Source organism: Platichthys flesus, chromosome 8 (assembly GCF_949316205.1).
Source record: "Platichthys flesus chromosome 8, fPlaFle2.1, whole genome shotgun sequence".
NCBI lineage: Eukaryota > Metazoa > Chordata > Actinopteri > Pleuronectiformes > Pleuronectidae > Platichthys > Platichthys flesus.
This window is the reverse complement of record NC_084952.1, coordinates 16231204-16243284: the sequence shown is the minus strand read 5'-3', so window position 1 is coordinate 16243284 and position 12081 is coordinate 16231204. Positions and strand designations below refer to the sequence as shown.

General features: G+C 41.7%; 2 protein-coding genes across 2 annotated transcripts; both read left to right on the top strand.

Annotated features, from left to right (window-relative positions):
- Positions 1 to 915: 915 nt before the first annotated feature.
- Positions 916 to 7068, top strand: LOC133958437 (cationic amino acid transporter 2-like). Its single transcript, XM_062393220.1, has 12 exons — positions 916 to 1063; positions 1305 to 1793; positions 2413 to 2568; positions 2665 to 2830; positions 2966 to 3102; positions 3967 to 4189; positions 4952 to 5088; positions 5188 to 5290; positions 5391 to 5518; positions 5608 to 5774; positions 6010 to 6118; positions 6216 to 7068. Exons 2-12 carry the CDS (start codon positions 1424 to 1426, stop codon positions 6356 to 6358), a joined length of 1839 nt encoding a protein of 612 aa, XP_062249204.1. The 5' UTR covers positions 916 to 1063; positions 1305 to 1423; the 3' UTR covers positions 6359 to 7068.
- Positions 7069 to 7427: 359 nt separating this feature from the next.
- On the top strand, positions 7428 to 11218 carry LOC133958438 (platelet-derived growth factor receptor-like protein). Its single transcript, XM_062393221.1, has 7 exons — positions 7428 to 7969; positions 8144 to 8310; positions 8404 to 8546; positions 8631 to 8782; positions 8911 to 9204; positions 10304 to 10443; positions 10848 to 11218. Exons 1-7 carry the CDS (start codon positions 7888 to 7890, stop codon positions 11052 to 11054), a joined length of 1185 nt encoding a protein of 394 aa, XP_062249205.1. The 5' UTR covers positions 7428 to 7887; the 3' UTR covers positions 11055 to 11218.
- Positions 11219 to 12081: the final 863 nt, after the last annotated feature.

Genomic DNA, 12081 nt, shown 5'->3' with positions numbered 1-12081 from the left:
ATTAGGTGAGCCCAAATCCCCTGATGGGAGATGAGAAGGTGAAAGCTGCCTCTCAAAGAGTAAGTGTGCAGCCTGCTGCATGTATGTAAGCCATGAAAGCTGCTTTGTCCTCCACCATTTCATTAACTCACAGTATGGCGGGGGTCACACTTTCAGGTAGAGAATTGGACATGGCAGGAAAAACTCCAACATAGCTGCAGTGATAAGTCCCCAGTCTTGATTTTGAGCAACACATGTATGTAAACATACAGTGACAACATACAGTAGAGTTTTTAGGGGCATGATCTGAAGAGGAAACAGTTGCAGGCTTCCATATGTGTGTACAAAATGTTTCTATTATTGGTACAGACTTTTTAACTGGTTCCCATTGTCATAGAAGAATCTGTAACATAAAGTCCCTAATTATCTTGAAGTCCTAATCATGCGAAGATTATCAAACCAGCAGCTCTCACTTGTATTACAAGTTGCCCACGGGACTAGTCCCTTTCCTTTTCTGTACATAAGAACCCAAAGAACTAAAACAAAAACTGTCTTTTTAATGTCATCAGAGGTGAGTTGCTTTTCTCTGTTTCATTATTTTCACCAAACCCTCCCACTCTTTAACCCAGCACAGTGTGGAGGGATGAGACGGAAGAGCAGGGGACAGGTGTAACATTCATTTCTAAATTGTATTCTTTCCACTTTTCCTTTAGCTCTGACTGACCTCAAATTACTCCGAGAGGAGGGATTGTCTCGGACAAGATGCTGCTCCAATGACGTGAGAGGACACTTTGCAAACTAAATCTTTTATTTTATTGCCAGGTGAAGAATAAAATGACGAATGTTCAGGGAAACATAATTGTGTAAGGAATTAAAGGTTGAGTAAAGTGCAGTTCTCCGGGAACAGGGGCGTTGTTTTCTGTGTTGTGGGCGGCAGTGAAAAGTCAAGGCATCAGCACTATCATATCAGAGGGGTTATAAAGAAGGACACGTATAAAAGAATATTGGGATTTATTGGAGATACGAATCCTATTATTTATTCTCTTCCAAGCACACCTGTGAGGCAGGGGACCACACAGAGGAGGTGAGTGAATCCATTCATCTTTTTATTTTTATTTAAAGTCGTAATATTCGTATCGCATGTCATTTGAGTTACATTTATATCTTATTAGTCCTATTTTTCCAATCTGCCTTTTGCCTGGGGCCACTGTTAGAGTAAAAAAAGATATATTTGATTTGGAAATGTTCTACCGAGAGGATGACCTGACAATAATTCACTGACATGTTCACTTATCTACCCGTCCTTCCTCATTCCTTTCCCCCAGCTCTTCCTTCCACTCACTCTGTCAACAAAAGCGACCCTCGCTCCCACCTGTCTCGTCCTCCACAGTGTGATTCCCAACATCTTTCACACCAGATATAAACCCCCCTCCACTATAGGAGCATGCCGTGCGGCTGGGTGAAGTCCGTTCTGGTGAGCCTGTCCCAGAGAAAGCCCCTGGAGCCCGAGGGAGAGCAGTCCACTTTTGACCGATGCCTGACCACCCTGGACTTGGTGGCCCTCGGTGTGGGCAGCACCCTGGGGGCCGGGGTCTACGTCCTGTCTGGAGAGGTGGCCAGAGACACCGCTGGGCCCAGCATCATCATTTCGTTCTTCATCGCCGCTGTGGCCTCTATATTTGCCGGACTGTGCTATGCAGAGTTTGGCGCCCGGGTTCCCAAAACAGGCTCAGCGTACCTCTATAGCTATGTGACAGTGGGAGAACTGCTGGCTTTCATCACCGGCTGGAATCTCTTACTCTCCTACGTCATCGGTGAGTTTGATACACAATAATTATTTATCATTGAGAAAAGATTATACAGTCTTTCATTTGCTAATATGAGAACTAGTCCTGTTCTAATCATTATTGCGCCGAATCAAGATTGTTTTTCTTTGTCTTCATGTACAAAACTATTAGGAGGAAATCATTTCTTCAACCTAGTCTTTTTCTAATATTGATATATGTGACTTGTGATTCCCATCCTCTGAAAATAAAAACCTGTTATTATCCTCTTATGTAACATGTTTGGTTCATGGGAAGCCAATAAATGATCAACATGAGACCTTTACATGCTCCTTGACCTTTTACCAGCTGTCAAAACAGACTCTTAAAGTTACTTCGTTGAAAAAGCATATTGGAAGTTTGACTATTCAAGTATGAACATTTAGCTTTCATCAACTCAAAATGCTATTTGCCTTTTTTTATGATCTGCATGGGATTGCATGTAAATGACCACTAAAAATCTGGTGAGTGGTTTTAAATGACTGAGCCATAAAAGTGTGAATCACGCATGAGAGGGTAAATCACCATGAGTGTTTTCTGTTTATGACTACAGTTACACAATGACTCAGGGTAATTGCTTTATTGCATGTGTCTCTCACCATCTGTGCAGGGACATCCAGTGTTGCACTGGCATGGAGCGGGACATTTGATGACCTCATAGGGGGCGTCATATCAAAATTCTTGGAGGCAAATGCAGCCATTGGCCTTCCTGGCCTGGCACCTTACCCAGATGCCTTTGCTGCAGCTCTCGTCTTGCTACTCTCAGGTAAAATGAAGGCGCCGGTGTCATTGCGATGGTGATAAGAGGGTGTACTCCAAAAATCATACACCTCATTTGTTTGGTTTGGTTTTTCGTCTGAAGGTGTTTTGGCCTTTGGAGTGAAAGAGTCAACGACAATCAACAAGATCTTCACAGCAATCAACATCCTGGTTCTGCTGTTTGTGATCATCGCTGGATTCATCAAGGGAGACATCTCCAACTGGCAGATCACTCAAGAGGCTCTGATAAATGCCACTGCAGAACTCGAGTAATATAAGAGTGATATAGCCCTGTGTGTTCTCCAGAAGGCAGAGCCCTGTCTTACATGATTACAAGAGCATTAGTATCCAGGTTATTTCTCATTGCAAATAACCACATTGTGATACTGTCCCCCTCTGTGCAGCAACCTGAACTCCACTGCTGGAGTAACAAGTGTATTTGGAGACGGTGGATTTTTCCCTTATGGCCTTTCTGGAACCTTGGCTGGAGCTGCAACCTGCTTCTACGCCTTTGTTGGATTTGACTGCATCGCTACCACAGGTGAGAGGAAGACTTTTTAAAAAGAGCAAAACTGACGCTCAGTATGATTTTTATCAAATTTAAAAGTATGCCCAACTTTGTAACAATATTTAATTGTATTTTGTAGGAGATGATGAATGGAATATTTGTTATATCAAAAATGAACAGCAGAAAATAATTCCCAAGCAATGTTTTCTGTGTAATGTAAAAAATCCACCAAAATGTTATGGATTCTATTCAGTGAAGGAAACACCTATCAATACTTGACTAGAAATGAATGAATCATTTAATAAATTCCTAGAAAAAGGACAATTTACTGGGAATTTACAAAGCTTTCAGCCTCATCGTATGGCCTCAACTTACTTTTGATGGTAAAAATCCTTCTGTTACCTTAATGTGCATTTTTGTTCTTGCGATAGCGAATTGTCTTACATGGTGGGGAAATGTGTGTATATTATTTACAATCACATATAAATAACATGAGCTAAATCTCCATGATAAAGACCATGGGAAGGTGTTGACAGCTCCAGAAACCCTCATTTCACTCATTCATTCAAAGGCCCTTTGCAGACCATCATTCAAATTTCACCACAGTCACACATCAATATTCTAAATACCTGTTTTGGTGTCTCATGATACTCAGTTAACTCAAGTTTATGTTTTAAGCACATTTAAAATAAACACATTTGATTAGAAGTGTGTACAGTAAAAAAAGAGGAAATATAACAGCATGACAAAAACAAAAGACACAACTTAACAAAACAATATGAATACACAGGCATTACAAGCAGATTTTTTATTAACTATCAAACAAATATGTGACAAGCAGCTGAAGAAGGACCAACATTAAAAGAGTCACTGACTTCTTGGTATCTTGCTCCACAGGTGAGGAGGTGAAGAACCCTCAGAAGTCCATCCCTATTGGCATCGTGGCCTCACTGCTCATCTGTTTCGTGGCCTACTTTGCTGTGTCCGCTGCGCTCACCCTGATGATGCCCTACTACCTGCTCAGTGAGAAGAGCCCTCTGCCTGTGGCCTTCGAGTATGTCGGCTGGGCTCCCGCCAAATATGTCGTGGCAGTGGGATCCCTCTGTGCCCTGTCCACCAGGTAGGAAGACACTGGTGGTGTCAAACCACTTTGGTCCTAACAGCACATTGATGCGAACACATTTAGGTAACGTGTGATTTATAATACTGTACATCACCAACCAATATATCCAATGAAAACCAAGTGAGACCCACATCTGAACACATGTGGATACGGAAATATTAGATGGATACAGTCAGGAAAGAATGAGGAGTCATAATGAAATGTTCATGTTCAGGTGATTGTGTGTTTCTCCAAAACTCTGGAACATTTGACCTTTTGACAAATGACTGGTTTCACCTCCGCAGATGTGTTTAAACTGCAGACCCATGTGTTCTCTCAAGCTTTTGTCTGTTCTTGGTTGTTTTTTATTCACTTTTTTGCATTTTGTTTACTTATTTCTATTGAATTTTATTCCTATATTCCTGTTTATTTATTATACATCAATTTCAACTTTGGTGTTTTAAAATGTGCCTTATTATTTCAAGTTTAGGGGGAAATAGTACAGCCAGCAGTAACTGTACCAACGACTACATCAACAAATATAAATAAACTTGACTACTTGACTTAAAGAGCCATCACACATGATGTTGAAATAAAGGGATCCTTTTTAAAATCCCTGCTTGAGTTCTAGGTACTAACTAAGTGTGTTCCTGTCGCAGCAACATTAACTCAGAAAAAAAACTTCATGCAAAACCTGGAAAGCATTCAGGGCTGCTACGTGTGTGCAAAGGGACACAAGGACATTTGACATCATTCATTATATTCTTCTCGTGTGTTCAGTCTGCTAGGATCCATGTTCCCAATGCCCAGGGTGCTTTTTGCAATGGCGAGAGACGGCCTGCTTTTCCGGCCCCTGACCAAAGTCACGGCCAAAGGCAGCCCCGCCATAGCTACGATATCATCTGGAATTGTGGCAGGTACAGATGTTCCAGCTGTTCCTCAGGGTCTGTGCACATGTAGTGAGGTTTATGAACTTGGGAGTTACTCTGTATTTTCTGTTTCGTCTTCCTCTTTAGCCATCATGGCTCTGCTCTTTGACCTGGAGGCCTTGGTGGACTTGATGTCCATCGGGACACTGTTTGCCTACACCCTCGTGGCTATATGCATTTTAATACTGAGGTAGAAAATGATTTGTTTATTCTCCTGCAGCCTTTACAGAGAATGTTGAGCTTAAAAATTCTCATATTGTTTTTATCCTATATTTCACTTTGCAAACAAGGTACCAGCCAAGTCCATCTGAAGAAACAGACCTGCAGGTCAAAGAGTCGAACACTAGCTTCCTGAGGCCTCCATCACTTCCTAACTCCTCCACTGGACGAACAGTCACTTACATGACCGTTACCGCAGGTAAAACAAAGTAAAACACTTGATCTAGTATCTTTAATATCTCTGGCCCACAAACCGACGTCTCTCGTTTATCTCATCTTTTTCTGAAGTTGCGTGTGTGATTGGACTGTGCGTCACCCTGTCTCTGGGCCTTGGTGCTCTGTCCCGTGTGGAGCCATGGAGTGTGGCGCTTGTTTGCATCCTCGGCGTCAGCGTGCTGCTCCTCTTATTCTTCATCTGGAGGCACCCACAGAATCCAACCAAGGCATCTTTTATGGTGAGTATTTTCAATTGTGTATGCTCAGTCAACTAGAACTGCACATTATTGTTAACCAATTGCACACTTGCACGCTCTATATCTTTATATTCATTGCGGTTGGATTTTTTCTTTATATCTATCTAGCTTTCTACCTATCCAACCACACACCAATCCAACATTCAACTGATCCATCCAATCCACTCAACCATCTCGAAAAAGTCTTACACACTACACCTTTTTTCTCCTTTCATAGGTCCCACTCCTTCCTGCTCTGCCGATAGTGAGCACATTCATCAATGTCTACCTGATGGTGCAGTTGGGTGCAGACACCTGGTTAAGATATGCCATATGGATGTTAGTGGGTAAGATACAATTTCAGCTTGAAGGGTTTAATGGAGTCATATACTGAAATGTAACAAGTGTAATGAATATAATGGCCAATCTCGGTCCTCTGCGCAGGGTTAGTCATCTACTTCGGCTACGGGATTCGTAACAGCGTTCAGAAGAAGCGTCTCTCGGGCCGCCAGGTGAATATTGAAACGGTCAGCGGCGTAGAAGACAGTTCATTCAACCCAAACGTCATTAAAGAAGAGAAATTCTGAGCCTGTGTGGAGCCAAGAGAGTCTGACTCAGATGTTACAGTGAGTAACTGGGCTTAAAGTTTGTAAATATGATCTGCTGCTGCTGACCTGTTTCTGCAGTGTTCAGTGTGAGGGGGACAGGGTGACAGGTGTACAGTGTTCAAGGATGAAAAAGCAAATCTGCTAAATTTGAGTGCGCACACACTTTCATATATGTAGATGGCGTTTGTAATATATGTGATATTTTCAGACCTTTGATTCATTCAAGGGGGGAATTGGGCTACGCGTGCATGAGTCATTACAGATCTGGAGGCACAGATTTGAGAAAATTAAACCTCTCTGCACATTTACATTTATCACATTTACCTGTATGGGTATCCTGTATCAGCTTCACAGCCATGTAAACCTACCCCCATGTTTTAAAATGGCTCAGAGTATTTCATAACATATAATCAACACGTTTACACTTTTCATATCAATTGTAAATGATAAATGGGCATTTCAAGTTTATACAATCGTAATAATGATTATAAATGTGTTTTTTTTTACATATAAATTCATACCATGAGACTGATGACGTCCTATTTGTGAAATGTAATATTTTGTTAGTTTAAATGTTCGCTTCATTAATTACGTATTGTTTCAAAGTGTAAATATGAAAATTGCTTGTTTTTGTAATTATTTGTTATAAATGTATTCCTTAATTAAAATTGAAATAATCCAACCTTTAAGGCAGTCTGCAGTTCATTCATCTACAGAGCATTATTGATAAAAGAAAGGAAAATAAATTCAAGTCACATTTATAATCTCATGGATGAAGTGCCAGAGACGGCTCAGTACCCAGAGTTCACAGGGAACAAAAGGACCTTTCACAACAGCTTACCTGTGTCATGTTCTAAATCGAGGTCCCTGAAACATCAAGGATTGCGTTGTTCACCCTTTTATAGCTTTTCCTTTGCAGAAACATGTCATTCATGGGGGGCAATTAGAAAATGATGGTGTGTGTTACTTATCTCTGAAGGCTTTTTACAGTGGATAGTTATGTTTTTTTTAAAGTTGGTTTAAGCTGTGACCTTGAAAGCTTGTGTTTTTTTCAACCTGTAAAAAAAACATTAGTGTCAGAACACAAGGTTTATTGGGCACCAAATGCTTTCTAATTACCCTCTGCCCACTGCCCCCATCTGGGCTGGGTGGTGTGTTTTTCGTTCCTCGCACACTTCCAGTCCAGCAGCTAAGCAAACAGGCAACGCGATTCCACACAGTTGGGGCCTCTGCCTCTGGACCCTCATTGGTCCGGCGAGGCTTGAAAGCCTCCATTGAGCCAGTCAGGAGGAATTTGGGGTACTAATGCCACTCTCAGGAGGAGGAATTTTGTGTGATTCTGGTAAACAGCTGACGGCTCACTTTGCAAGCTCGGCTCTCCTCCTCCTCCTCCTTCTTCTCTCTCTGTCGTTCCTTCCCTCCTTTGGTTTCTGCAGTGCGTTCTCTGTGTTGAACTGTGTGAACTAACAATCTGTACAGCCCTCTGATTATTCACTCATCACTGAATCATGCCTCTGGTGAACTCGTATGGATCAAAGTGGAGGCTGCTGCTTTGCACTCTGCTTATTTGTGCAGTAATCGTCGAGTTGGGTAAGTGACTTTATTTCCCTTTGCTGAGCCGTTCTGTCAACATGTGTTCCTGGAAGTACCAAGATGGCTTAATGCATGACATGGCTTACTTTAGAAGTTACCATCTGATAAAATAAATCATAGTGTTACCACCCACTGCCATCTCACTGTTTGCGAACTGTTAACCCTGTGTAGCTTATTGCCAAAAAGATGCCCAGAAGCAGAAGGCTAGCCCGGGGAGGAAGTCCAAGCCGAGCAAAAACAAACCAGAGAAGTCAACAAACGAAGGGTCCAGCACTACAACAGCCAAACCAAAGACCAAAGCCACACCTGCTGCCAAGGCACAGGCCTTCCTCACACAGGTAGTTCATATACGCAAGACCTTCGACATCAAGGGTGCGTCAATTTATGGGATTTCATGTATAACTGTTTGATTTTGTATCTAACACGTGAAGGTGCTAAACAGAGGGAAGTTTAAGAAGGTGGGTGAGACTATAAGCGTGCAGACAGGAGATACTCTGGAGCTGAGGTGCAGGGGCAAACCTGTGCAGTGGGGCGTCCCCTCATACCTGGAGGAGGATGATGAAGGAAGGCTCAGGTATGCTATTCCATTTTTATTGATTCATAAATCCGATTGAGATTCTGTATGTCCCTTGACTTGGTCCTGTTTTGGCTTCAACAGGATTGTCCAACATGAGCGATACGGCGTTCTGACATTAGTCAACACCACTGGCGCAGACACAGGGGAGTACACCTGCTACCCAATGTACTGCGAAGACACAGACTGCAGGAAGGAGTACGACAAAGCTATCAAGATCTTCGTCTTCTTTCCTGGTACTATTTATAAACTTTATTGATGCAGACACACGCCCCTTTCACCACCATCTTGATAGGAAGCCTTTTCACATCCACGTGATATCTTATCGTCAATTTGCCATATCTTCATGTTCTGTATCAACCAGACCCACAGGAGCTATTTGTTCCATCATCGGACTACTATAAGGCGATTCAGCTGAGAACCAACTGGCCCACGGTCCTCCCCTGCCAGGTGACGTCACCGGAGGCCAAAGTGTCTTTGCACCGCGAGTTTCCACCTCTGGAGGTGGCGGTGGACGGGAAGGAGATCTCCTTTAATGTCAAGAAAGGCTACACCATACACCGACCCCGGCCTTATCACGCTGGAGCCTTGTATTGTGTTGCCAGTCTGGGCAACCTGAGGCAGAGCTCCACCAAGTACATGCTCATCTATGTCAACTGTGAGTTGTCCATCTTTTCAGATATGCTTGTATTTGTTGTTGCTTTTACCTGCTGATTTTTGTTCACAGACATAGCTCATAGGAATCCCAGAATGCATCAGGCAGACAGCAGGGAAAACTAAGAGGCAACCAAACTAACAAAAGGCTAAAAGAGCAGATGATCACAATCACACCTGAGTCACAGAGCGACCAGTCAGTCTAACTCAAGGTTGTAAGAAGTGTTATAACTACTGGTCCATTATTATCATGCAAACAGGCCATTGAAGTCAACCTCCTTTCATTTTTTGAAAACCTATACACTTTCAGGATCACCAGGATATTTCTTCCAGCTCAGAACTTCAACTGAATCTTTTTCTCCACTTTATTTTCAGCCAAGACTTTATCAATCATCGATCAATCAAATTTAATTTATTTTGAATCACAATCACAGTTTGTCTCATAGGGCTCAACAAGATGTGACATCCTCTGCCCTTAACCCTAAACAAGAGTGAAGCAAAACTACCAAAAACAAACCTATTAACAGGGGGGAAATATTAGTAACCTCAGAGAGAGCCACGTCCCTCTCCCAGGACGGATGGAAGTGTAATAGATGCCACGTGAAGCGGAACTAATCTACAAAATAACAAGATTTACAACATTGATAAGAAGAAATGGTTTTCAATTTGAATGGTGTGTCAATCATTGACGTACTTATGCATAATAAAATGTCTGATAGAGATGATTGGAGCAGCACTGTCCCCTGCTCTTAAAATTGACTGTTCAAAATTAACACATAATTTCAATCACGAGTTCAGCTTGATATGATCTGATCCAGATCCAAACCAAAATGAATGTGTTCTTCTTTGGGTCATGCCCCATCCCTCCTCGAACTTTCAGGAGTATCAAGTAGTTTTTGTGTTATCCTGCTTCCAGACAAACCAACCAACAAACAAATAGATTAAATACGTGTGAATATTTTTATTAGCACTCATATTACTGTCATTGGGTAGTTTTTTATGTACATTATGTACACTTTTACATCACGTAGTACTGCTACTTGACGAGGGTACTGTAGTTATTTATTGATTTTCTGTCACATTTTAACTTCGTTTTCCATTAGACCCCATGGCACCTCCTGCTCCAGTGATCCAGGCCTCATCCAGTCAGGTGGTTGTGGGGGAGAACTTGCGTGTCAGCTGCAGTGTGGTGGGAGAACAGGATGTGGTTGTGGAGTTCACATGGGACTACCCAGGACAGCAGGTCAGGCACTCCTGGAGACAGAGATATTAAGCTTATCATCTTGATAACACAATATACCTTCAGTGGCTTTATCTTACGTGGTTAAATGTTAATAAGTCATTTATTAATTCTCTACACATCAGTATTGAGCCATGTAGCCTAATGAAAAACATGAATTGAAGTTTGGTTGTGAAACAAATTACACAAAGGATCCGTACAGGTGGTCTACACCCTCTGTCCTTACAGCTTACTGTGTGCTAGCTCATTATCAGTTAAGAGGCATCCAACCTATGGACTGTAGAACATGCAGGTCTACTGGATCACTAATATGTAAGCTATAAACTGAATGGCTTGTTAGTGAAGAGGTAATTTCCTGTTGTGGGGTATGTGTGTATTTCTGAACGGAGCGCCTCTGCTGGTTGCAGATCGGGAGGCCTCTGTACACACAGGAGAGCGTCACTCCGGTCGGCGGAGGAGCGGCTCGTCAGCAGTCTCAGTCTGTCCTCCTGGTGGACGAGGTGAGGGACGTGGACCAGGGGACATACACCTGCACCGCTCAGAACCTGCAAGGAGCCAAATCAGTGTCCGCCACTGTCAAAGTGGTCCCCAAAGCCAAACCTAAGAAACCGTGACCCACCACAGCTATTTCACAACACCGAGAGAGAGAGAGAGAGAGAGAGAGAGTGAGAGAGACATAGCATTTTCCTCTGCCACAGAACTGAAGTCTTTTATCATCTTTGAAAAGCTACTGTAATCATACATATATTATCTTCTGAGCTTATAAAACATTCTTTAACATTCAAATCATACAATCAATCTGTTGTTTACATGAATGTATGAGGCACATCCAGTTAATAAATGTGTTATTAACATTTCCAAGCATTAATGTTTTATATACAGACAAGATGACACTATAAAAATAAAAAAACGAACTGTTGATTGATTTCACATGGTTCATTTTTCCTCAAGTCAGACCTGTTCTATTCATGAGTCACTTCATCTGAAATATCATCATGTAGTTGCAGTATGTGATATTTTGTATATAATGTTGTTCTAGTCTCTAATTATGAGGAACCAACTTAATTTTGTCATAACACATGTAATTACATAAATTGTGCTCGAAAACAAATCCAACCTGATAAAAATAATTATGACACTGATGTTTTTCAAACTATTTAATTATGGTCAAACTAACCTGTCAGGTGACAAGGGCATACAATGGCAGGCCCCTACTGAGGCAAAACGAAAACCAAAACAAATCGTTACATCTACTACTATCTATATACAAATAAATAATGCATAAATACATAAATAAATAAATAATTTTAAAACAAATAACGTGTAGTAAGCCATGTAGAGCACATGGCTTCCAGGGGGTACACGGTGTGGTGTTTTCTATTTAGAGCAAGAAAGTACAACTTCTTCAAGAAAGCCAAACTACTAAGTGCTATAAGTAAGTGCCATTTAGGTGCTACTAAGTTGTTAGTTTAAACTTTTATTCAAGGTATAGTTGGAAGAGGTGTGTTTTTAGTTTGCGGCAGAAGATGCAACAGTTGTGAGTTTGTTGAGCAGCAGTTCCTCATGATTCTTATACAGAAATATGAGATGTTCTGTAATAAAGCTTTATAAAACTAGTGAAATTATAATGTTGGACTTAAC

Excerpts from the sequence above, each read along its gene's own strand:
- LOC133958437 (XM_062393220.1), top strand. The coding sequence starts at position 1,424 with ATGCCGTGCGGCTGGGTGAAGTCCGTTCTGGTGAGCCTGTCCCAGAGA. Across the intron at positions 5,519-5,607 it reads TTACATGACCGTTACCGCAG|TTGCGTGTGTGATTGGACTG; the intron begins GTAAAACAAAGT and ends CTTTTTCTGAAG. Across the intron at positions 6,119-6,215 it reads TGCCATATGGATGTTAGTGG|GGTTAGTCATCTACTTCGGC; the intron begins GTAAGATACAAT and ends TCCTCTGCGCAG.
- LOC133958438 (XM_062393221.1), top strand. The coding sequence starts at position 7,888 with ATGCCTCTGGTGAACTCGTATGGATCAAAGTGGAGGCTGCTGCTTTGC. Across the intron at positions 8,311-8,403 it reads CACAGGCCTTCCTCACACAG|GTGCTAAACAGAGGGAAGTT; the intron begins GTAGTTCATATA and ends TAACACGTGAAG. Across the intron at positions 10,444-10,847 it reads GGGACTACCCAGGACAGCAG|ATCGGGAGGCCTCTGTACAC; the intron begins GTCAGGCACTCC and ends TGCTGGTTGCAG.